The sequence below is a fragment of the Stenella coeruleoalba genome, assembly GCF_951394435.1.
Source record: "Stenella coeruleoalba genome assembly, chromosome: 1".
NCBI lineage: Eukaryota > Metazoa > Chordata > Mammalia > Artiodactyla > Delphinidae > Stenella > Stenella coeruleoalba.
This window is the reverse complement of record NC_137169.1, coordinates 124,873,091-124,898,126: the sequence shown is the minus strand read 5'-3', so window position 1 is coordinate 124,898,126 and position 25,036 is coordinate 124,873,091. Positions and strand designations below refer to the sequence as shown.

Sequence of the window (25,036 nt, the reverse complement as noted above, 5' to 3'; positions counted from 1 at the left end):
CACAAGAACTGGAGCTTCCTCCAAGGGGCAGAGGGAGGGTCTGCCGGCCTCCCCGCAGCCCGGGGCTGTACGGAAGGGAGGGAAGATGTGGCTGGGACGCTGTCCCCGGGCCTGGCTGCCGTTCAGCACCAGCTGCGCTGTCTCTCACCACGGGTACCGAGAGGTCACTGCTGTTTACACTCCCCACACATCTGCTCTGAGTCACGCATTCATTCATTCCATCAATCGTCATTCATCAAATATTTCTGAGAGCCCACTGTGTGCAAAGAGCCGTGATGGGTTCTGGGAAAAGTTCATGGTCAGTAAAGCCAACCGAGGGTGGATCCTTGGGAATCACAGATGAGTGGATAAAGGATGCTGGCTGGATGCCGGGAAATGATTGCACTGGCTGCAGTAAGCGCGTGGGTGAGTCTGGAGCGGAATCGCACAGGAGGGCCCTTTGGTGTTGAGAAGGGCCAGGAGGAGAAGCAGAGGCTCTAATCGTCTTTCCACGCCAGCTCCTCCTGAAGTCTTTGCGACCTTGACTGACAGCAACCCCAGGCCTAGAACTGTCCAGGCCCCAATCCTTGGGGTCTCAACCCAATCCTTGACCCCTCTCTTTCCTAAAGACCCACCTCTGGTCCATCAGCAAACCCTAACGGCTTCAAAAGATGCCCAGCGTTGACCATTCCTCACCACCGCCAAAGTCACCACCAGTTCCAAGCCACCATCCTCCCTCACCTTGATTTTTGCAGTCTGCCCAGGAGCCCCGTCCAGCAGCCAAGGGACCCTTCCGAGGGGGAGCCAGGCTGTGCCAGTCCTCTGCTCCAAGCCTGCCGGGGGGCTCCCATCTCACTGAGCGAAAGGCCAAGGGATGACCTCTGAGGCCTCCGCACACTGGCCTCCATCACATCCTGACCTCACTGCCTGCCGCCGGCCCCGTTTTTTTCTCTCTAGCAGATGTGCCTCTGATCTTGCGATTCTCCGAACACACCAGGCACACCCTGCCTCAGGGTTTTGCCTGGGCTGTTCCCTCTGCCTGGAAACCTCTTCCCCAGATATCCGTAGAGATTGTCCCCTCTCTTCTTCAGATCTTTACTCAAATGAACCTTCTCAGTAAAGCCTTCCTTGGTCACCGAATCGGAGAGTCACCCCCTGCCCACAGCGGTTTCACATCCCCTTCCTGCTTTGTTCCTTCTCCTCAGCACTTCTCAGCAGCTGACATTTCTGTCTACTGCCTGTCCCTCCCAGTGGAGTGGATGTCCCATGAGGACAAGAGTTTTTGTCTGTCCTGTCCTCTGCTGCACCCGCAGCACCTGTCAGAGCTGGCGTGTGGAGGCGCTGAGCAGATGTAAGCACTGGGAGGCTGGCCGTCCAGCTGCAGACGAGACACCACTCGGGCATCAGCCACCTCCGCGGCCTCCAGCCTGGCCTCGTCAAAAAGTCCCTGCTGAGAGGTGGAAGGACATGGGGGGTCGGTGACATGGAAGAGAAAAGGGCAGAAGGAAGTGGGCATCAGTGGCTCGAGGGCTTTCCACAAAGGTGGAGGTGTCGGGAGGTGATGGAGGACCTCATCACAGGGGTCAGGTGGGGACACCTTAAAGAAGGTGCTTGTCGCTCAGCCCCTGGCCCAGGGTGGGTGGGCTGGTGCCCAGCCCCTGCTCTCCAGATCCTGACTGTGGGCATAGAAATCAAGAGAACCCTCCCCTCTTCTCTGCTCTGCCCTTAGCCCTTGAGGGAACCAAGTGTGGACTCGCCTGCCCACTCCCCCTGCCTCAGATCCCACCTTCTCCCAAGGTCACCTTTCAAGGTCAACCAGGTGGGGGCAGCCTAGCCCTCCTTCCCAACTTCTCCTCTCTTCCTCACTCCCCACCCCCCAAAATGCTCTCTCAAACCCAGGGGCAGATCCCAGAACGCCCTCCCACAAGCAGGCCTGCATCCGTTTGCAGTCACGGGAGAGGGATGTAACATCGCACTGCATGCCTGTCCTTGGCCGTGTGCCCGTATCTTCATTCCTCGAGTTGCTTTAAGTTATCGGTCAACAGATGTGGTCAGATCGCTCATCCCACACCCACTGCAGAGACTGCCAATGCCTTTGGAGACAGAGGAGTGGGGTGATGAGCGGTTTCGGGGGGCTGGAGATTGGGGACTTTCATGATTCCAAACCAGCGTCCTTCCCGAGTCCCCTCTGGAGCCCAGGCAGGGTCCAGTCCCCGGCACCCACTCCCTGCCCAGCCGGGCCTCTGCCTCCGCACACAGATCCTCGCCTTCTCTCTTCATTGGACCCTCCCGGCCAGGGGGTCCTGCAGAGTGGGGCGAGGGGACGGGGCAGGGTGGGAGGGGCTCCAGTCTGGGATTGGGGGTGCCGTGACAGGGCAGGATCCTCTCTTTTTAGGAATCACTTGAGGAAGCATATATTGGCTTTATCGACTGATGCTGGAATGGCTGTTGCCACGGCAGCTGAGGGCTCCCACTGCAGTAGAGGATGGTGGGAAACTCAGGGGATGTGAAGGGAATAAAGAGAGCCGCCAGACAGAGGGAGAGGCCTCACTGGGGAGCGTCTCTAAGTTCCAGGATGCCAAGATGACGCTTTAAAGGGACCACCCCGTGATCACAGCAACACCCTTTAGAGAGGGACGGTGGGGAGGTGAGCACGGAAGGTGTTTTCTGCCTCATAAATCGGCAGGTGGTGTTTCATGCAGAGGGAGGATGGAGGGGGTCTGGTGCCTCTCTTGTGGAAAACCTTCTTTTCTAGAAGGAGGCAAATTTTCAGGAGCTGTTTATTGAAGCAAGGGGACGGGCACGGGGTTTGGGGCATGTGATATCCCTCGGGAGGAGACACAGGGGAATAAAGAGAGGGGGCAGGGACCAGGCTGAAACACGGGAGCCGATGAGGAAGGAAGGAGGATCAGGTCCGGGGCAGTGGGAATCCAGGGACCAGGAAGCGCAAGTGGACAGCGCAACAGGTGGAGTAGTGTCAGAGCAACTCCAGGCACTGACGTGGGAGGAGGGAACCTACAGACATGGGTACCAGAGACGAGGGGCCGGAGGAGGCGCCGGACCTTGTGTACAGCAGCGCGCACCGGCTGGACCACAGCGCAAATCATGCCCTTCGGCCAGACGGCAGCCAGTTCATTTCTCCTTGTCTGCTAAGGAGAGTGAATTTATGTGCAGGAGGAGAATGTACACAAACAAGCAAACTACTGCAGCCTGGCACCTTAGGGAGCAAGTGTCCCCAGACTGTCAAGCTGCCCTTTTTAGGGATGGTGAGATTCCCCCGTGACTGAATTAGCTGTGTCTTGTGCAAACTGGAGGAGACCCCTGAGTAAGGATGAGGACTTCAGAAGCGATTGTGATTTCATGAAAAGTGGCCTGTGTCGGGGGAGGGAGCGCATGATCACCCAGACCTTTGGCACCGACGATGGGACTGGATCCCCTCCTTGAGCTGGGATCTTGTGTCTGGGCTTAAGCATGAGTGTCTCGCGTGTGACCAGAGGGAAGATTTCCTGACTGGCCTCCTCCTTTGGGCACTCTCTGTGCCCGGACCAAGTTCTGGCATGAAACCACTGAAGTCCCTTTACCCATCCATTTGCTTCTCACTCCCTATCTGAAATCGCCATCCCAGCCTACCTGAGTCTCCTAAGTGCTGGACACAGGCCCAGAGGCCAGTCTGCATTGTGCCCGGGGACCTTCTAGTGAACGTGCACTCGCTGCCCCTGACCCTGCACCCGCCCCCCATTTGAACCCTTCCCTATTTACACTGCATCCTACTCCAGGAAGCCTCTGAGATTTCCTCCACCTATTCTCCCACCTGCCAGCACGACCTCTTACTCCTATGCTCATACGTACTGGGAGCCTCCTACGTAAGTGCCAGACCCTGGGGTTACAGCATCAGTGAGACAGCCAGGAGCTCTGTTCTCCGGGGTTGGGAGTCTCCCCCTTGTCATTCCTGTAATCAGTATACACCCACCTCCGTCTGTCTGCCTGCAGTGAATGTGGTGATGTGCTTGACATTGCTGTTTCCCATGAAAAGGAGTATTATTCTCCCAGGTCTTGTAGTGCTATCTTGCATGTCCTCCCAGACACTGAGTTCCCTGAGGGCAGAATCGCCATCTTTCTGTTTCTCCAGTGCCCAGCCAAGGGTCCACGTTTCTTACCAAACACCCCTCTGCCTGAGACGTCAGTGCTCAGTACCGCGGTCAGTGCATCCTCTCTGCCATGACACCTGGACTTGCAGACTTTATAGTGTCTCAGTCCAGGCCTGGGATGATGGAAGACAGAGTCCTGGGGACAGGACCCAGGAGCCGTGCGGGGAGCAGGCCCGGAGCACAGCCCTCAGGCCTCCAAATCCACGTTACCAACACAGCGGCAGCATCTGCTCCACCAAGGTGCCGAGAGACACGGCTCCGTCCCTGAGAGCGTGGGTGCCGGTGGGGGAGACGGACGCGTACACAAATGCCCCTCACACCAGGCAGGCTGTGATGAGCGCTAGCGGAGTGCGTGAAGCAGGAGACTCCGATTCTAGGGTGAAGGGGGGCCTGGGGCCAGAGAGATGGAGGTTGGGGATGAAGTGGGCAGGTATCCGATGGCCAGTGCTTTCTGGCAAAGGGTTCTCAGGGCTGTGCCTTCCCCAGTGTGTGGCTCCGCCGGGGCCCACTCCTCCCTTTCTCCTGTCCCTCACTTTCTTGCCGGAGGACCGTTTTGCTTAGGCAACTTGGCCCTGACCTGGGAGGCCGTGGAGAATGGGCAGTGTCGCCCTCTGCTGAGGGACAGCCCCATGCAAACGGCTGCCTGCTCAGTCAGCCTCTAGCCTCCAGTCCCCCCTCGACCCCATCTCTCTTCCCAGGGCCCGGGGGTCAGGGAAGGGAGAAGGGCTATAGGAAAATGTCTTTTTTAAGCGCTCTGCAGGCTCCACTGGAGGTGTGGCAGGCAAGGGACCAGGGCTCAGCTTCTCCTGATGCCCTGGGTTTGACAAAGCGCTTTGCAGGTCCAAAGTCCCTTTAGCTCTTAAGCTGGTACTGTAACCACCGTGAGAGAAGACGGGGGAGGGGGTGCAGTGACTTTGACAAGGTCATACAGTCATTGGTAACCCAGTCTCCGGATCCCGAGAGTCAGGCCTTGCCTGCAGCGCCCTGAGGCCCCTGCCCAGTCAACCCTGGGTCTTCCCAAGCCACCCTCGTCCACCCCCTGCCCCCGTCCTCCGGAAGCACCCCGCACTTAAGGAGAGCAGCCTGGAGCCTCAGAGACGGAAGGCAAGAGGGGGGCCGGGAGTTTCCCAGGCGACCTGGATATTTTCTCCACGCTCGCCGCATCTCCCCCCAGGCCTCACGAGCCCACTCTCCCTCCGCGTCCCGAGCCGCCCCGTCTCAGCCCCTTTTACCCGCACGCCCACACCAGCTCAACGGAACCTTTCCACCGCCCCCCCCCCACCTCCGGGCTTGGCAGGGGGCAACCCGTGCCCCGGAACCTGCCCGCCTCGGCGGGGAAAGCGATGAGAAGACCGGGTCGAATCCTTCATTTCCCCCTACCCACTACTCATCCGCCCCTGGCTCTCGGCGGCAGATACCACCCCCTCTCCAGCCAGAAATAGACTCTTCTCCCCCACCTCCCGGCGCTCACGCACACCCCTCCCCCCCACCTCCCGGCGCTCGCGCACACCCCTCCCCCCCACCTCCCGGCGCTCGCGCACACCCCTCCCTCCCCACCTCCCGGCGCTCGCGCACACCCCTTCCCCCCGCCTCCCGGCGCTCGCGCACACCCCTCCCCCCCCCGCCTCCCGGCGCTCGCGCACACCCCTCCCCCCCACCTCCCGGCGCTCGCGCACACCCCTCTCCCCCCACCTCCCGGCGCTCGCGCACACCCCTCCCCCCCATCTCCCGGCGCTCGCGCACACCCCTCCCCTTCTCCGCCGGCTCCTCCGCCTCCCTCCTCCTTCCTGCGCTCCGAGCCGCAGCCCGCAGCCTCCGCTCCCGCTGGCGGGCGGCGCGCGACCCACGGGACCCACCGGCCGGCGGGCGGAGGGGCGGGCGGGGGACCGGGTCCCGGCGCCGGGCAGCTCCGAGCGCCGGCCAGCTGCGGGGCTTGCGTTCTTCTTTGATTGATTTTAAGATTTTGATTTGTATTTTCCCCGCCCCGCCCCTTTTCCTCCGACCCCGCCCCATCGCTCCACGGCTTCCGCGCTCCTTCCCTTTCCCCGGCTTCCTTCTTCGCGTTTCTTTCCCCTGCGCCTCGGCTCGCCTCCTCCCCGCTCCCTCGCTCCCTCCTCTTTCCTCTCCCCTTCCTCCTCGGTTTCTTCCGTCCTTTCTCTCCCCCTCCCCTCCCCTCCCCTCCCCCGCCGCCTCCTCCCTGCGCGCTCCCCCCCCCCCGCCCCCGGTGCCTGCAGACGCGCGGATCGTCCATGCGCTCCTCGCGGGCAGAATGCTGGGCGGCAGCGTCAAGAGCGTGCAGCCCGAGGTGGAGCAGAGCGGCGGCGGCGGCGACGAGGGCGCGGACGAGCCTCGGGGCGCGGGCAGGAAGGCGGCGGCGGACGGCAGAGGCATGCTGCCCAAGCGCGCCAAGGCGCCGGGCGGCGGCGGCATGGCCAAGGCCAGCGCGGCGGAGCTCAAGGTCTTCAAGTCCGGCAGCGTGGACGGCCGAGTCCCCGGCGGGCCGCCCGCCTCCAACCTGCGGAAGCAGAAGTCGCTCACCAACCTCTCGTTCCTCACGGACTCTGAGAAGAAGATGCAGCTATACGAGCCCGAGTGGAGCGACGACATGGCCAAGGCGCCCAAGGGCTTAGGCAAGGCGGGCCCCAAAGGCCGCGAGGCTCCGCTGATGTCCAAGACGCTGTCCAAGTCGGAGCACTCGCTCTTCCAGGCCAAGGGCGGCCCGGCGGGCGGCGCCAAGACCCCCCTGGCCCCGCTCGCCCCCAGCCTGGGGAAGCCGAGCCGGATCCCGCGCGGCCCCTACGCCGAGGTCAAGCCGCTCAGCAAGGCTCCTGAGGCGGCCGTGAGCGACGACGGCAAGTCGGACGACGAGCTGCTCTCCAGCAAAGCCAAGGCGCAGAAGGGCTCCGGGCCCGTGCCCCCCGCCAAGGGCCAGGAGGAGCGCGCCTTCCTCAAGGTGGACCCCGAGCTCGTGGTGACCGTGCTGGGAGACCTGGAGCAGCTGCTCTTCAGCCAGGTGCTGGGTGAGTCCTGCCTCCCCGCCCCACCCCTGCCTTTCCCCTCGCCCGCTGCCGGGGAAGCTGTGGGGAGAGCGGCGGGGCTCTCTAGGCCCCGGCTCGGGCTATGCGGGGACACTGCGCCCAGATGTACAGGGCTGGCCCATCCCCAGGTGCATATGGCTCAAGTGCGCCTTGGTAGAGATGTCCCCAGGCTGGGGCTCTGCTCTGGCCTGCCGGAGGTGAGGCTGGACAATGGGGTGGGGGGCTCAGCTTCTCAGAAATAGAGCCCATCAGCTTCCTGGCATCTTAAAGCCTGGAATCTTAATACGGCAAAACCTGGGGGGCTGGGGGTGACCTCTGCCGTGTGTGGTCCGTGCTGGGCAAGATCACGTTCAGCATTGCCGGGGAGCGCCGGTGGGAGCCGATCTAGAGCACAGATGTGGGGAAAGCAGATGTGAGGGCTGTTTGGCCGCGGAGCAGAGCTGAGGCTCCGCTTCCTCTGTGGATCCCCGGTGGGAGCACGAGTCGGATTTCCCGGGTATGGGCTCTGGCAAGGAGGCACGACAGGGGCCTGGGGGCAGGCGGGCAGCCAGCTGCCCGCATCTGGACGCGTGTCCTGTACCTCGGCCCCGGCCCCAGGCCTGGGCCAAACCCCTACCCCACCCCACTCCGCAGGTTTTTAGGGCGTGTGGAAAGGTCTGGGCTTTCGCGCGGAGACTCCTGGTTGACTGGGAAGCCTTCGCCTTTTGGCTAATGGAAGCCGAGCGGGCGGGAAGGGAGGAACAAAGCTCGCTCGGGCGGAGGAAGCGCAGAGAGCTGCCCCATTGTTCTCCGAGCCTGAAGAGCCTAAGCAAAAAACCCGGAGCGGGCCCGGAACTGCGCTTGCTTTCCCCGGGGACCCTGTGCCCTGAGAGGGAGGGACCCGGGATGCGCGGGACGCAAGGCCGCTGCGCCTCGGGAGCCGGCGCGGGCCGTGCCGGGGCCACGAGAGGACAGCGGCGAGGCCCGGAGCCGGGCGGCCGCCGTGGCTCCGCGGACTTGTTGCGGTGGCGGGGATGTGGGTCCTCCGGCGCCGAGGGACCCGAGCTTCCCGGGCTGCCAGCCCCGCTGGGGGCTGGGGAGGGGCGTGTCCGTGCGCGTGTGAGGGGCGGGACCGACGCGGGCTGCGGTCCGAGTGATGGGCAGGACGAGGTGGGGCGCGTGGGAATGGGGGGTGAGGTGCTCGCCTGGCGGCCTGGAGAAGGCAGCGCTGGGAAGGACGGGCTCGACCTACCGCGACCTTCGCGGGACCCACAGGCCCCGTGTGGGCCAGGACGAGGGACCCCGAGCAGGGGCAGGGATCTGGAGCTTCGGATTCAGAGGCTCACAGAGGAGGCCGCATATGGGCTCTGCAGGGGCAGTGGGCGGGCTGGACAAGGGCAAAGAGAGGGGCGCAGCGGCCTAAGGGCCCGGCCTCCGCAGGCAGGGACCCGTGGGGGTGAGGGTGGGGGCAGAAGCCGAGGGGCGGCCTCCCCCCTCCCCCCCTGTGCGGAGTGGTGCCCTCAAGGAGCTTACAGTCTAATGGGGGGAAACAGACAGTAAAGGAGAAAAGAAAGAAAGTAACTGCAGACACCAAGGAGGGCCTGCTTAGGCGCCTCTGAGGAGGTGGTACTGAGCTGTGACTGAGGCCAGGGGAGGTGCAGGGGCAGGCAGGGAGAATACTCCCTGCAGGGCTGAGACGGGGGTGGGGGGGTGGGATGGGGGAGAGGAAGGCGGGGGCTGTCTCTGGGGGGAGCGGAGGGAGTGTCAGCGACACAGAAGAGCGGAGGGCACAGCCCCATTTCAAGGTCAAGGCTTCCCCAGTCCTGCAGTCCCTACACTGCCCCAGGACCTAGCGGCTTGGCCGAAGCCCTCTTAGTTGCATCTCAAGAGGCAGTGACCACAGAAACCCAGGCAGATAGTCGTAGAGCTGGTGGGCGAGGGGAGAGGAGGGCGGGAGGAGAGGCTTTGTGGTAACCCCTCAGCCCACTTGACACTTGTCATGTCTCAGAGTGCCCCTGGGAGTGAGGGGAGAACACACCCCATTTCCCAGGCGGTCCGGAATCGCAGGGTCAGAGCCTCGAGGGGCTTGGAGTCTTCCCTGAGCCAGTGATGGGAAGGCAGATTCTGGACGTCTGTCCTGAGTGTGTCCTGATTATTAAGTCACAGCTCTGTGTAGGGGACCTGATTGAGGGAGGGGAGTCAGCAGGCAAAGAGGGACCCTACCAAGCTGGTGTGTGCTGGGCATGGGCCACCAGACCGGCCCTGATGACCCCACGGCGGGGCTGGTGCGGGGAGAGGAGTGGAAAGTCTGGTGAACGTGCTGGACTGACCCTGGGCGGGGCTGGCCCCAGGAGGGCAGTGCTGTGACCTTGAAGGGTGCAGCAGGGAGGGCAGGGGAGGAGAAGGGAGAAGGTGATGGCAGAAGGTGACGGCCAGGTAGAGCCCCTCTCCTGTGTGGAATGGGGGAACAGGAGAACCCATGAAGGTGTCCGGTTGTCAGGACCCTCCCTGGAGAGCAGGGTGGCCCCTGGGGAGACGAGTGGACGCCTCTGCCTCCGGATGGTGGTGAAGGACGCAGGTTCTACACCCGTGAGGCTCCAAGTCAGGACACGCTTACTCCCTGGGACCATCTCAGACCCCGGAAGCTGCCCAGCCCCGGTTGCTGGAGGGAGAAGGAGTGAGGCAGCCCTGAATAAGAGCCTTTCTGGAATGAAAGGGAATGAAAGCTGATCACGGCTTGCCAGGAATCAGCTGGGGCCCAGATGGTCCAGGCAGGCGCCCTGCCCTTCCCTTGCTTTGGAAGCTGCCAAAGAACTAGGGTCCCACTGGGAAACCCTAGAAACTTGGAAGACTGAGGGGTGAGTGTCCAGGGGAAGGGGGCCTGTCTCAGGGATCATATGCCCTCGGACCCTGGTGGACAGTCCATGTCAGGCAGTTCGGCTCCGGAGGGAAGGTCACTGGCCCCTGGCCTGGGTCTGGGGCAGGCAGGAGGCCGCAGTCCTGAGTTCCCTGTGCAGAAGTCCTAAGCTCTGTGACCTGCTCTGGGACTCACGTTCCCCGTTTGTGAGTGGCAGAGCTGCTCCACGGCTCTCTCCTACCTGTCGGCATTACGGAGGGGTGCAGAGAGAGGTGATCGGACCTTGACAGGGCCCCAGGTGCCTAAGAGAGCCTGTCTTAACTCAGAGCAGCTACATACACAATCCCGACCCGACCACACTTCTCCATCTCCTCAGCCCTGAGTCCCAGAACCTCCAAGCGGTCTGGTGACCCCACGCACACTGCACCCCCCTTTGAGCCCTCCAGGCAAGGGGACCAGGTCAGGTGCAGAGGAACCCAGGCGGCTGGAGCGCCTGGTTCCACTTTCTCAGAAAGTGTCTGGACCCACGTGAGGGGTTGCCGTGACAACGGTTGGGCCCTCAGAGGCGCAGGCCAAACAGAGCAGGGGAAGGAAGTCCGGAAATTATCCGTTTCTAAGCCAGTGGGTTGTTGTGGGCTTTTTGTGGGGGGTGGGAATTTACCCTAGAGGTTGCATTCTGGGATGCTGTGAATAGGAGGAGGGAAGACATGGCTTCTCAGATGGTTTTCTTCCTTGTTATTCAGTGCACTGGGGGGTCCTCCAGGATCCAGTGCCCGAGCAGCCAGGCCGCGTGTGCAAGCTCGCCAAGGCCCCACACGCAGGGCCGTGCCTGGTGCCTTCCCAGGGGTTCCCCAGAGGCCCGGCAGGAGCTGAGGGCGCTGACTTGCAGCCTTCCCGGGCTTGTAGAGCCGCAGGTGAGGGAAGGCAAGGCCTGCAGGTGAGCGCGTGCGTAGCGGAGGGGCAGCTGGCACAGACCCTTCCCGCTGCGAGGCCTCTGTCTTCTCAAGGGTAGCGCTGGGGAGGACGTTTCTTGCTCCCCGTGTCCAGGGCTAGGCTTCGGGTTCCACCGGGGCCCGTGGGGTCCTGCTCTTAGCCTCTGGGCCTCGCCCTGCTCAGGCCGCTGCAGCCAAAGCCGTCTTCCTCCCCCTCCCCGGGAAGGCCTTGGGGTAGCTCCTGTGTTCTGGGGACAAGGACACGTGGAGGGGAGGTGCCCAGGGCTTCTCTCAAGGGAGATGCCCTTGGTGGTCAGCAGCGGCTCCACCCTCAGGCCCCAGGCCCTCGTGGATGGGGATTGAAGGCAGAACAGCACCAAGTCGCCTGGAATCCTGGGCTGCTTGCTGACCGTTAGCTCTCGTTCCACCCGCTAACATCTCCTGCGGGCACAACCGCCCACCCCCGTGGCCCGTCCCCACCCAGCTGCCAACACCAGAGGCTTTGTCTTCTGCAGACCTCCAGCCTCGCCCTGCTCTGGGCCGCCCCTCCACACCCGTGCCCACAGCCCACAGCCTCTGACCTCGAGGGCTGGGGGTGCAGGCAGCTCCACGGGGCTCCAGGGAGAGCGGGTCCTGCGCTGACCCGGCTGAGCAGAGCCCCCAGGCCCATCCCCGTTGCTCTGCGGCGCCTTCTTGTACAGCCGGAGAGAAGAACCCTCTCCGTGCAGAGCCCCCGCCTCCCCCCTGGGATTCACAGAAGACACAATGGAAATTGTCTGGTTGAGCCACCCACCTAAAGCAGAAATTACTCCCTCGTAGCGTCGTAGGCAAGTGGGTGTTCTGTTTACACACTTCCGGTGACAGAGAGCTCACTACCTCATTTTCCTGGAAAGCCCTCGTTATTAGAAAGCCCGCTGAGCAGAGTTTCTGTTTCCTGAGAGTTTCTGCCTGTGGGTGCAGACCTGCTCTCCGGATCCTCTCGGGTTAGGCTGGCCTGCCTCTCAGGTGCCCGACTGCGTCCCCTCGCATCTTTCCTCCCTTCGCCCCCCCGTTCCTCTTTCTCCCGTCTCTTTTCTTTTGCAGTAAGACTTGGTAGGAGGAGGGGCCGAGCTGTTCCCCTGATTCCTGGGCCCCGTAGAGTCCAGCCCCCAGCTGGACCCCCCATCCCCCATAAGGTCTGCCCCCCAGCACCTGGCTGACCTGGGCTCCCTCCCGCAGCGTCTCCCTCGGCCTGGAGGCCTGTGCCAGCCTGCCAGCCAAGGGGAAGTGGATGCCACGTGCTTCTCATTTGCGTTGGCTGACCTCCTCCCACAGCCTGTTTGCATTACCCAGCTGTGCCTGATGTCCCCGGGGCCTGCAGCCTCCCTCTCTTGCCCAGGAAGGCTGGGGGGCCGGGCGCAGCTCACTGGCCCTGTGTGGGCAGGCTGCGCTCCTGCGTGGAAGCCTTGGAAGGCTGCGTCAGCCCTCAGAGTGGGCACCGCCCCCTGCAACTTCCCCTACTGTGGCTCCTGGGGACCCGGTCCCTGCAGGGAGAGAAAACCAGAGCCCCCTGGGTCCAAGGCTTCCTTCTGACCAGCAGACATCAGGGCTCAGACCGGGAAGATGCCCCGGGAGTGGTGTCTGTCTCCCGGAGCTGTGCCCGCGGCGTGTCCGGCGCGGTCGCAGCCGCGTGCCGGGAAGGGCGGATCCCAGCTCTTCGTCTCTGATCGGCACCTGTGCCTCTGGCAGAAGAAGGGGCAGATTGCAGGGGTGTGGCCGGTGTGGGGAGCGAGCAGGTGCGGGGTCCCCGCCGGCACTGAGGCGGGAGAGCACGGGCACCACCTTGGGCACGTTACAGGTTCACCCCGAGGGCTCGGGCTCCGGCAGCGTCCAGGCTGTCACCGCCAGCACTGCCTGTTTACCACGCGGCTCTTCTCCAGCTCAGCTCTGGCCAGAGCTTGGCCAGTGGCCAGGGCGGGCTTTGGCCTGAGCCCTCATCAGGTCTATTTTCGACATCCCGATGATATGTTTCAGGGCCTCTGCAGCGGGCGGTTCCTGCCCCGTCTTCTAATTTCCAAGCAGCAGCGCTGGCTCTGGACCGACTTCCCAGGGCACTTGCTCACGTGCCTCGGGCATGCAAAGCCAGGGTGTGGGCCCTTTGTGCCCAGGCTGGTCCCCGGGGAAGCTGGCTCGTCTGCAAGGGTGTCCAGTTGGGGCGCTGCCATTGGGAGTGATCTGGTGAAAAGGGCTGGAGTTTTCTTGGAGAGCCAGGCCGTCAGCCGTGACCTTGGGCTGCGTAGGGAGGTAGTGAAGGTTGAGAGCGCAAGACAGGCAAGTGTGGTGGGGAGACCTGCACGTAAACCTTCACGTCCGGACGTAAACCCCCAGGATGTAGATGGGGCTGGGAGTCAGGGTGTGCACAAGGGTGCACAGGGGCTGGGTGTGTCACGTGGAGCGGTGCACAGAAACACTTGCACACTCGGCCCCTAGCAGCTACGCACAGACCGAAGGGGTGTGTGTGTCCGTGTGTGCGCGTGTGTGCACGCACACAACTGCCCAGGCCTGAAAGGGTCTGAACCACGACCGGGCTGGAACAACTTCCCCCAAAGAGACCGCCAGCCAGAGACCGCAGGGGTTGGGGCTCCCTGCCTGGCTCCTGTGCCAGAAAAGAACCTTGAGGAGGACACAGGCTCCCTCTGCCCTTGGTGACCGCTGAGCGGGCCTTCCCTTTTGGGGGCGCAGGAAGCCACCCGGAGGCCTGGCTTCTCTGTGCAGAGCCCTCAGCTGCCACTGGCCGCGGGCTCCAGCACCCCCAGGCTGCGGAGTTGCCTCCCCAGGGCTCTGGGACCTGATGCTCCACGGGAGGAAAACAGGCCCAGAGAAAGTGATGACCTGCCCATAACCAGCACCCAGACACCATGTGGGGCATGAGATTCTTGTCCCTTAGGTTTAATGAGTCACTTACTGCCCACAGTGACCCTGTGAGCCCGAGCTTACAACCGAGCAGACAGAGACACTGGTCGGTGGGTTGGCCGCTCGAGCCAGAAGAGCAGGTGGGCCACAGGGCCAGGACTTGACCTTGAGCCCTGTGATGTCAGCTTCCAGGAGCCTCAAGACCCCTCCCCCCACAGTGCTGAGTTCAATTCCATTTAATTCAGGATTGCTGTCAAGCAGTCGCTGTGGACGAAGCATGAGCTCCTGGGGTTGCGGCTTTGGGCCCCGCTCGCCAGCTGCTGGCCTGCTGGGTGAGGAGATAAGGGTTCCTGCTCATCCCGTGCGGGGCAGATGCTACGGAAAAGTTGGGAAGGGGTGCGGGGGAGAGCAGGGCGGCCTGGAGCCGGTCGGCGTGTGGGGTGAGTGCGGTGCCGTGGGCAGGAGGGGACGCTGTGGACGAGTGACCTGCGCTTTGAAATGCAGGTTGGGATCCCGGCAGCAGAGATGGGAGGGACTGGAAACGGAAGAAGGAGGTAAACGGAGGGCTTCATCGTGGGTACCATCCAGCTGCGGGAGAGGTGGGGAAGGAGATGGACAAGCAGCTTGGGGGCGGCCCTGACGTGACCATGACCGGCCCCAGGGGTTGCAGTAGGCGCTGGGCAGACCTTTGGTGGGGAGCTGTCAGGGCTTGCCCCCAAAGGCCCCCGAGAGAGTCCCGGCTCTGGAATCGGTCCTGGGAGAGTGTTTCTGAGTGAGCACACCAGCCGGCCCAGGGCCTCGCAAGTTCCACATCTGTTCGCTGGAGCGAATGTGGCCCTTGCTGCCCCTGCAGCGTCCACGTGGGAGGGACAAGGGGGAGGACGCCTGTGCGCCCAGAAGCTTGTCTTTGATGAGCAGCAGCTCTGATGAGGCCCGAGGGGTCAGTGCTTTCCGGCCCCAGCCCCCGGGAGAGCCTAGACCCATAGCTCACCGCAGAGCTGCACCAGCCCGTACGTGGCAGCGGCAGCGGCAGCACGTAAAGCAGCGTGAGGGCTGACAGTGTCCCCGTGCCGTGCGACTTGGTTGGCGTGGAAGGAGAGCCGTGCGTAGGGCGGGCGGCACGTTTCGGCTCCAGGGCACTTGCTGCATCCGGGAAGCCTTCCTGAAGGAGCCAGGAGTCGGGAGCTGTTTCAAGGGGTCAGAAACGCTCGGCATAAGGGGCTGAGGCATTCCAGCCACCCAGTTGTTTCCTTGGAGGGCGTGGGAGGACCGGACTGGAGCTCGCTGGCTGGGAGCCCTGGGAGCAGACGGTGCTCGAGGGCCGTCCCGGGTAGCAGGGCTCGAGGTGGCGAGGGTGCCCCAGGGCAGGATGGGGAGCCTTGTACCCAGTGCAAATCCTCCTCCTGCTTTGTCCTTTGGACCAGTTTCCGTGCCCTGGGCATTGCCATGGGGTCCCACTGTCCCAGGAGCTGGGTTGTTTGGCTTTGTCCTGGAGTCGGGTACCCTCAGGAGTCCAAGAGTTCAGGGTTGCTGGAGGACGCAGGTGTGTCGCAACGTCTCAGGGTTTCCACGGATGGTGACGAGGCGTCCAGGGGTGCTGGGGCGTTCACCGCCTGGCCTACCTTCGTCCGGCCCCGCGGGGAGGGCGTTACAGCAGCGAAGGCTGCGGTGGCCCCTGGGCGGGCAGGCGGTGCTACTGCCGTCATGTGGACCGCAGGGACCTCGAGGGCCGCTCCCCAGCCCCAGGGTCAGGGCTCAGCCCTGGGCCGCCCAACGCCCTGCCCGCCCGGTGGGGTTGGCTTGAGGCTCAGCGGGCAGCCCAGAGAGGCTGCCCCTGCTTCTCCTGGACGCTCAGCAGCGCCTCCCTGCTGGGCACCTCCGCCCAGCACGTGGCTTGGGGGCAACCGGGGGCCTGGCCGCAGGGTTTGAGCTCCCAGGAAGAAACAGCAGCGCCCAAGACGCCGATCGGCCTTGTACTCTGCAGGTGGGTCAGCAGCCTCCCTCGCGAGGCCCCGTGGTGGTCCCCGGGACACTCAGAGGCAGGAATCCCTGGGGATTGACAACAGCGACGACTAGCACTTAGTGGGCTCCCACTGTTTGCCAGCTGTGCTGAGCGCTCTGTGGGAACCCAGGTCAGCCTCACAATGAGACGCTATTCAAGGGTCACACGCAGACTGTTTCACAATCCTCGCGGGCCAGGCTGCAGAACCGGGGGTGCCTGGGGCTCCCTGTTATGCCGGAAGTCAACCCCACAGGTGCCGAGTAGTGGGGTCCCAGGGGCAGGGCGGGGGTGGAGGAAGAGTGCCGATTTGCCACAGGTGTGGGAGCTGTTCATCTTCAGCAACCAGCGTGACCCTCCTGGTGCGTCGCTGTCGACTGGAGACCCCACACTGACGCAGACTTAGACGTGAAGAAGCTGAGAGCAGCCCGGGGCCACTCGGCAAGTTCACGGAGAGCTGAGATTCAGCCGAGGCTTGGTTCGGGCTCATCCAGACTCTTCTTCTCTGGCACAAGTAGGCACATCTGCCCCCCTTGCCCTGTAGACAGTCTAGAGCCTTCAGGCTGATACGGTCCCGAGAGCCCCGGTCTGTAAGAATCAGTTCTCTCCGGCCCTCGGCAAACGTTCCTCGGGTCCCGAGACCCTGCGTCCCGGCGTGTCCAATCTGGGAAGCAGATCACAGACGGACGGTCACGGGGCAGCAGCACCCGGAGCTGCAGGCAGGCTGTGGGGAGAGGGCTTCCCCCGGGGACAGGAAGGTCGTGGCCACAATGAGGATGACCAGACTGGCCGAGAGGAGACGTGGCTCTCTGCGTCCGCCTGGGATAAGCTGTTCCCCTGGCCCCTCTGCCTATGAACCCTGGACCCGTCCCTCGTAACCGTGGAACTTGAATAAGCCCCGTGATGCCTCAGCCTCCCTGGTGGTCAAAGAGGGGTCAGACTTGCCGCTGGCAGCTCGGGGAGGGAAGGGCTGGCCCGGGGCTAAGGCCACAGATTCAGCCATCTTCATCTCAGGGCCTGATTTCTCCTTTCCCCCCACCTCCTTGCTCCCCCGTGGCCAGTGGCTCCTGATTTCTAGATTAGATTCTGCTGAATGCCGCATCTGCAGGAAGTGGAGGGTGGGGGCGGTGGTGTTAGCTTCAGGGAAGATCCAGGGTCTCATCATAATATCTGTCAGTCATTATGTGACACGTACCAGGCACTGCGCTGACCACTGTACGTGTAGTAATTCATTTAACCATCAAGAATAACTTAGTGAGTTAGGTGCTGTTTTCATTCTCATTTTACCGATGAGAAAACTGAGAGGTTAAGTAACTTCCCCAGAGTCACACAACCAGGAAGTGAGGAGCTTGGAGCCGGCTCGAGCGCCAGCCTCCTTAACCACCATGCTACAGGGCCCCTCGCCGGTGGAGAGCTCTGGCCTTGCAGAGTTCCACAGACACGGCAGGTCCTCTGGGCAGCCGCCCTGTCCTTTATTCTAAATAGCGCGGCCCTATTCTGAGGTCTCCTGCAGGAGCTTGGTGGCCCAGGCAGCCGAGCACGTCCCCCGGACCCCCTTGGTCCCCGCTGCCAGGCTGTGGACAGTGTGTGGGGTCTGTGGTTAGGGCACCTGCAGCACAGCTGTGTTCACGTCGCCCCCCTGCACACTTGTCCTGGCAGGACCATGGCCGGCCCGAGAGCTGCAGGGGACGGCGTGTCCGCCCCCGGCCGGAACCCGGCGTCTCTGGGGCCCTGGCTGCCTGGCCTAAGAGAAAAGCACCAGCTCTGAGCCGTGCAGACGAGGGTCCACATCCACCCTGAGGCTCACCTGCTGGCTGCCCTTCGCCCTCCTTGAACCTGTCCCTCATCTATAGGATGGAGCTTACGCGCCCTGCGCGGGGTAATGGTGGGGATTAAACAGAAGAGGGAGTCACGGTGCCTGGCACCGCCTGTGACCATACAGTTCGTTCTGTTGCCGCCTTCCCCGCAGGCCCCAAACCCCTGGCTTCTTCACGCTGATTCCGAGGCTCTGCAGACCCGGTGGCGACCAGTGAGCCCAATGGCGTCCCTCACGGATTGGCTCCGGTTCAGTCCTGGTAGTTTAGTTCAGTTCAGTCTCTTGGTTGTGTCTGGAGCCAGCTTGGGGGGAGGGGGAGTTTGTTACAGGACAGGGAGAGTCTTGCAGGGCTGTGGGGGAGGCAGGGGCAGCCGGGTTTGCAGGGGGAGGGGGCCGGCCCTACTGAGCATCTTCTGCTCCGCGTTACTGCCCCGCACGCCTGGTTGCTGCCTTCTGAACCACAGACCCGCACTCCTGCTGCTGGTCCACGAGGCAGAACGTGGTGCCCACGGCCCCGGGCTCCTCTGTGCCAGAGACCTGCCTGTCTCCCCTGGGGGGTGGGGGGCCTGAGAGCCATCGCGGGAGAGAGGGAAAACACATTCTCCGGGAGTCAGCTGTATCAAAAGTGGTTAAGGTCATTGCACAGCTGAGTGGCTGTTCAGACTGTGATAAGAAAGAAAATAGCAGAGACAGTAGGAAAAGAGGGCTTGAAGGTGGGTGTGTGAAGGTGGCAGAAGGAGCACCTCGTGTTCAAGTTCATTACCCGTTCCTGGACTTCAGCTCAGGCCTGGGTTCTGTCCAGATCAGAGACAAGCTGGCAGTGCCCTCATTTCTGGGAGGGATGGGGACTCAGGCCTGACCCAGAGCTCTGTGGTGGCCTTATCTGTCCCCTCCCCAGCCCAGGTCCTCTGGAATCGTCCTGCCCCGTTTCCAGGACCTCCTTCCGCCAACAGCCCCTCTGGTGGTCCTTGAAACGTCCTCCAGGGCTGAGACATGGAATCCACCCTGCTGGCTGTCATCACACAGCTGGGAGGACATCTGGGGAGGGACGAGGCCAAGACATCCTGGCTCCTTCCTTATCTCAGGGGAGCACAGGTGATGGGGTGACGCTGACCCGTCCCTTCGCACAGGCGTGAGGCTGGGGCCTGGGTGTTGGGGCCGGGGTTGGGGGCCCACTGGCCTGGAGTTAGGGGTGGGATTCCGGTGGGGGATGGGAAGGGACTTGCCCCAGAGGAGCCCAGCCTGGCCTGGGGCTGGGCAGGGGCTGGATTCCTGCCACTTTCCCACACGGCACAGAGATTGGGTTTCCTGCTGAAATCCTATCTCTGAATCACAGTCACAAAGTTCCCAGTTTCTCACTGCAAGTTGTTTGTAACGGCTCCGTGTACTGTGACGGGGGTCCTGGAAGGAAAGACACAGAGCGCAGTGGGCAGACGCACAGGGTACGGGGCAGACAGACCTGCGTTCAAATCCTGCCTCTGTGTTGACTGGTCTCGAGGCCCTGGGCCAGGTTTGGTTTCCTCACCTGTTCAACAGATCAGATTGTAGCTACCTTGCTGGACGGCCGCCAGGCTTAAAAGAGCTAGTTCTTAACCTGCTGCTGCCAACCCGTCCACGCTCACTGTGTGGGCCGTAGCGGGAGGAGGGCCTGTCCTCAGGGAGCATCAGGCAGATGAGGGAGACACGGCCCAGCATCCTCTGTCCTCCGATCCCTGCGTTCTGGGCCCTCCCTCCTGAGCCTTCGCGAGCCCTCAGCCCACACCCCCTGCAGCCAGGCCCCTCCGTCTCCAGAACGCCCCCTCTCTCTTTGGGGTGTCCTTGGGCCCCGCCTCCGTCGTGCTCGTGCTGTCTCTTCCCCGGGCGCAGCCCCCAGGTGACTTGTCCCCGGGTCCTCTCTGCGAGCAGCACGGAGCCTGTGCTCAGGAAGCTTCTCCTCAGGGTGCTCGTTCCTCTCCAAGCACCGCCCAAACTACAGACCCAGAAATTAGGCAAGTCCGGTTGCGTGCTATCAGCCTTACATTTGCATTTGATTAAAAGACAGCAGCGTCTTCCCACCCACATTTGTTCCTTTCTCTCCCCACCGCCATTCTCCCACTCCTCCTGCCTTGCTGAGCTCAGGGCGTCCTCTGGTCGCCCCCCCACACCCCGCCCCGGGCCCCTGGGCACTGCCGGGGAACAGCCCGTGCCCACTGTGCCCCCAGCACCCTCAGTCCTGGAGCCGCTGGCCGGCCGTCAGAGCCGCAGTGGGCGGGGGTCACCGTGGCTCCCTCCCAGGCCAGGAGGCTTGGGTGAGACCCTCCGGGCTGGCTCTTCTCACTGGTGGAGAAGCATGATGAAGGGGCCAGAGCTGGCCCTGCCTCCTGCTTCCAGCCTGACGGCGGAGGCTTGGGGTTCCTGCCATCACGTTGCAGATGCCCTCATCCCTCAGTGACCTGTGCCAGGGTAAACGTTGAGGAAAGCGTTGCCGCAGCCTGGTCCTCTCCCCGAGGTTTGGGGAGAGCCGTGTTACTTGTCTGGCGTCCCGTCACTTCGCAGCTGGTCTACGTTGCTGCCCTGAGCTCACGTGTAAAGCAGTGAATGGGCAGGTGAAGGCCACCTGTCAAAGGTGAAGTCCTGTTTGGATGGGGGTCCGAGGCCAGAGCCGAGGGAAGGGGCTCCAGATCCCACCGTCTTGTTACTCGGACCACCTTTCCGACCCATCCCAGCCCAGCCCCCCTCCTCCTTTATGCTGCTCCTCCCCCTTGTTCTTGGCTGTTCAGGGAACGCAAACTGACACTCGCATCAGCCTGAACCAGACAGAACTGGAAGGGGATCTGTCCCCACACCCACTCTCATCTTGCTTCCCTCCTCAGCAAAAAAAAATTCCAGATTATCTGAAGCAGCTCTGAGCGTAGGAAACTGGAGTCTGGAAGGGGAGCAGATGGGCTGGGGGCGGCACAAGCAACTGTCCTCTGTCTCCTGAGGTTAGGCTCGACGGGCCACCCCCAGGATGCAGGAGCCCAGGATGACGGGCCGAAGAAGGGGTGGCGTCCCATGCAGGCCCGTCCCGGGGCCCCCGACAGCTCAGCCCATAACCTGGAGGAGAAAGAGCCTCGTGCTCTCTGGGGTTACGGGGACCCTCACCAGGCCCTGGGTGTCTGCTCCTGACCGGGCGGCGGCGTGGTCTTTGGTGCCGCTGCAGTGAACAAAGCAGACCCGTGCTTTGTCTTCATGGACTTGAGTCTGGGGGGGAGGCGACCTTAAGCACATAGTCACAGAAGGGAATCCTTAAGTCGGCCCGGTAAGTGCCCTGTGGGGGAAGCAAAGGGAGCGATGGTTAGATTGGAGGGGCCAGCCGGCCGGGCAGTGCTTCCCCGGGGCCAGGGGAGCAGCCGGGCAGAGGGCAGGTTGTGCAGCGGGCCTGAAGCAGAGGAGCTTGGGTGTGGAGGAAAGAGGAAGAAGGTCGCGGAGAAGGGAGGGGTCCCGCACGAGTCTGGGAAGCTGGGCTTGGGCGGGGTTTGGGCCAAGCTGGGCGGGAGGCGGGGGGAGGGGCGGGGGCGTGGTTAGGGTCGGGATGCTCGGTTTTATCCCTGTGTCAGCAGGAAGACAGGGAAGGTGTAAGTGGGGAGAGTGACATCAGGTTCGTGTCGTTCAAAAGTGACTCCGGATACGGTGGGGGACGAGTCGGAGAAGGCAAGAATGAAGGGGTCCCGAGGGGAAGGTCCCAGCTGGCGCTCCCCGGGGGACACGCAGCAGGCGGCAGGAGTTACTTGGCAGTGAATGGGACCCTGCAAGCCCCGGGCGGGGCGGGGGGGGGCACTCTGGGGAAGGGGTGGGGACCTCATTTTGCCTAGATACTAAAGTTTCTTCGGTGCAAAGCACAGACATCCAAGAACAACATCTCGGGGTTTTTTGAACAATGATACCTTTTTTTAAAAAATGTAAGCTCGTCTCAGCTGAACGAGATTCATACAAACTGAGCTCAGGAAAGGGAGGGGGCAGTCGGTGCCCCGAGCTGGCAGATGTGGTCGTGACCCTGACGGTGGTGGTGATGGGCTTGGTGATGGTGGCAGAGACGACAGGGGTGGTCATTATGCTTTTGGTGGTTGGTGGTTTAGGGGATGATGGCGCCCAGGGTGATGGCCATAGCAGTCACTCCGTCTGCAGTAAACCGGGGCCCCGGCGATGCAAATGGTTTCTGCCCCAGATGTGCCCGGTCACTCGAGCTAAAGGTGACCTCCAGAGAGCCCACTTTCCACTTCCTTAGGCAACAAGTATTACTGAGCCCAGGGCCATGCTAGGTGCTGTGAGGTTACAGCAGGATGTGGAGATGGTCCCTGCCCTCAGGGATTTTGTCATCTTCCCAAGACGTGACCGTCTCTCCGTGTCCCATCTCACTCTGCCCATCGTTCCCGCTCTCCTCACCCTCTTCTCGTGCACTGAACGGGGTGCATCAGATATGCCAAGCTGCACCCTCTTCAAAGCTGACACCCCCTTGCCTCCTCCCTGACCCCGTCCACACCTGTCTCTGTGCAGACCTGGTCTGGCTTAGGCTGGGCTAAAACCGGAGTGTGGCCTCTGGGGCCAGTTGTTACTCTGACCTTGAGCGAATCATACGCCCTCCTGGGTCGCGAGTTTTCTCATCTCTTGTCAATAGAGCGTAATGTTTTCCCCACCCTTTTTAGCTCAGAGCGCTATTGGGAGAACCGTATGAGACCACATCGTGGGAGGCACGTGCCCTTGGCCCTGTGTGGGCAGCGTGTCTCTGGTCAGGCCTCCCCCCCTCCACCGCCTGCCGTCGGATCAGCAGACCTGCCCCCAAAGGGGCCTTTGTCTGCCAGTTCCCTGGGAACCAGGCAGCCGTCACTGAGTGGACCCCGGCCTTTATCTCCAGCAATAACCTCAGGCTATCTTGAGGAAGAAGGTTTTAAAAGGAAGCTTTTCCAGTCCTCCAGGAGGGCGGAAAGCGTGAGATGCGGGCTGGCTTGAGCCTGCCCTTCCTGTCCTCCACCCTTCCCCACTTTCTCTCAGGATTGAACCGAGGACTCATTCACACGGAGGTTGTCACTAACTGACAACACCCTCAAGCTGTGGATTTTAGAGGGTTTTTTTCCTGCCTTGACCTCCAATAGGAAATACATCTTCTAGCAAATCTAGCGTGTACATATTGAGGCAGAAGAGTTTTGAAACAATACTGTGTCCAATGTACTTGATGTTCTGTTTTGTTGAATGTGTGTCTGTTTTTCTCTAATTGCCGGTTACAATGCACTGAACTGATTTCATGACCCACAGATGAGTTGTAACCTGCAATTTGAAAAGCCCCGCCCTGCGAGGACCATCTTTCCAAGCACAGAAGGGCCTGGGAACGAGGGCGGGGGCGGCTTAACCCCGCCTTGGGGGAACAGCATTTCCCTTACGCCAGGCGGTCGTCAGGCAGTTCTCCGGGCACTTTATTATAATAGACCAGCTAATCCTCGCACCCACTCACTGAGGCCGGTGTTGCTCGTGCCCTTGTTATGGGCCAGGAAAGTTACTTGTTGAAGGTGACACTGCTAGTAGGCAACACAAGCTCAACAGCTGGGCTGTGCTGGCTGCCAAGGTGCCTCAAAAACAAGGTGGTCCCACCAGGGGACCCCACGCCCATGCTCGGGTGCTTTTGGAGGGCCGGCCTGGGTGTGGGCCGTAGACAGCCTGCAAAGCAGAGGGGCCCTGGGAATCCGCAGCCCAGCAGACGCCCAGGCTGGACCACCCTGTGGATGCACGTGGAGCGATGCGGGTGCCTGGGGAGCCGGAAGCCCTTTGGGGTGCTCGTTAGGCCCAACACAGAGCTCTGCCCATGGCTGATGGGCAAGCAGGACCTTTCTGAGTGGAAAGAAAAGCCTAACTCTAGCCTTTAAAAATAATACTGCTGTTAATTTTAAACATAACACTCTTTGCAGGCTAAAAAAAAAAAAGTGAGCTTAAGCAAACACTTTCACTGTTTTTTTAATGAGTTTATTGTCGTAGGCTCTGTGAGAGCAACTAAAGTCTTGAGAATGTGTTTCAGAGCACAGTGAGTGTGTCCCCGCATCTGGTGGGTTGCTTTTAAGATCTGAGCCCGGCGCTGCTGGTGTGTGGGCCAGGGGTCCGCAGACAGGCCTCGGTGCACAGCGGAGCCCAGTGAGAGGGCGTTGGGAGGGGTGGTCAGGGGAAGCACAGGCTTATCAGATCTGGGTTCTGCTGCAAGGACGGGAGGGAGGCTGAGAAACAGGTTCTCCAGACTGGACCTCAGCCCCCCAGAAGGTGTGAGTGCCCCATGGCCCCTCCTGCTGTTTACAGCTGGGAGCATTGAGCCCGCCACTTCAAAGCCAGGAAACAGGCCTCCACTCTCGTGGGGAGAAGGTCCCAGAGAAAAGACCGGTTAACAGGGGCGGCTGGGCGTGGACAGTGGGAGTGGCACGCCGGGGCTGGCCGGCGCTCAGGGAGGCTCCCTGCGGCTGAGGACCAGCCCTGGCTGGACCGGAACTGCTGCCCAGGAGCTGCCCGGAAGGGCTTAGGGAGGATTCTTAGAAGGGGAGGAGCAGGGCCTGGGGGAAGCGCACTGATGGTCTGAAGGCCCCTCAATGGGAGGACAAGAGTGGGGGGGGCGGAAACCGCCGCTGCTGCTGCCGCCACCCCCGGAGGCCGGCCCTGCCCTCGGCCCTCCAACCTCCCTTCACATGGTTTCCTGTGAGCCTTGCTTGACAGATAAGCCCAGGGCCCAGGGCCCTTCTCAGCTGTGGACGCAGAGCCAAGTTCAGTCGCCATGGTAACCCTCTGGCTGATAGGGACTTGGGTTGCTATGGAAACTTGTCTAAACCCAAAAAGTATTATGGGGGAGGGGTCTCAGCAGGAGGAGGGGTAGCTGGGCCCCTGGGCAGTAGTTTCCTCCTGGTCTGGGTCCTCCTTCAGCCAGGGCTTCTCTCGGGCCCAGACCAGGGCTCTGGGGGTGGTGGAGGGTGGTACCAAGGAGGCACCCAGGGCTCCGCTGGTAGATGTTCCTCCGTCTCTGGGGAAGGTTTCACAGCCGCCTCCAGGGTCAACTCTGCTTCTGGAAGCAGCAAGGTCCGCGTCCCTCTGCAGCCCGTCCGCGGCCCCTCACCTGCAGCCTCCCGGCCGACAGGCCCTTCTGGCCAGTCACAAGGCAGGGTGGCCAGCCGAGGCTTCCTCAGTGCCGAGTGGAGGGATGAGCGTCCTGTGTCTTGGGCAGCTGGGGAACCGCGAGGCCTGCTCAGACACTGAGCAGAGCCTGCTGTTCACGGTGACCCAGCACGGAGCCCGGTGCGGCCCTTGGCAGGCGCTTCCAGTTACCCGATGACCAGCATGTGCCCTGTTGTCTCTTTGCCCTTCATCACAAAGTGGGAAGAGGTTTACAACAAAGCAGTGGAATTTGAGGTGC

The 25,036-nt window shown here is 62.2% G+C and overlaps 1 protein-coding gene across 1 annotated transcript in view; it reads left to right on the top strand.

The window, feature by feature from the left end:
• NAV1 (neuron navigator 1) overlaps positions 1–25,036 on the top strand; it is a 210,937-nt gene that overhangs the window by 76,833 nt on the left and 109,068 nt on the right. The window contains exon 4 of the mRNA XM_079911959.1: positions 6,362–7,147. Within this exon, the coding sequence (XP_079768085.1) occupies positions 6,362–7,147 (786 nt within the window). The remainder of the gene's footprint in view (positions 1–6,361; positions 7,148–25,036) is intronic.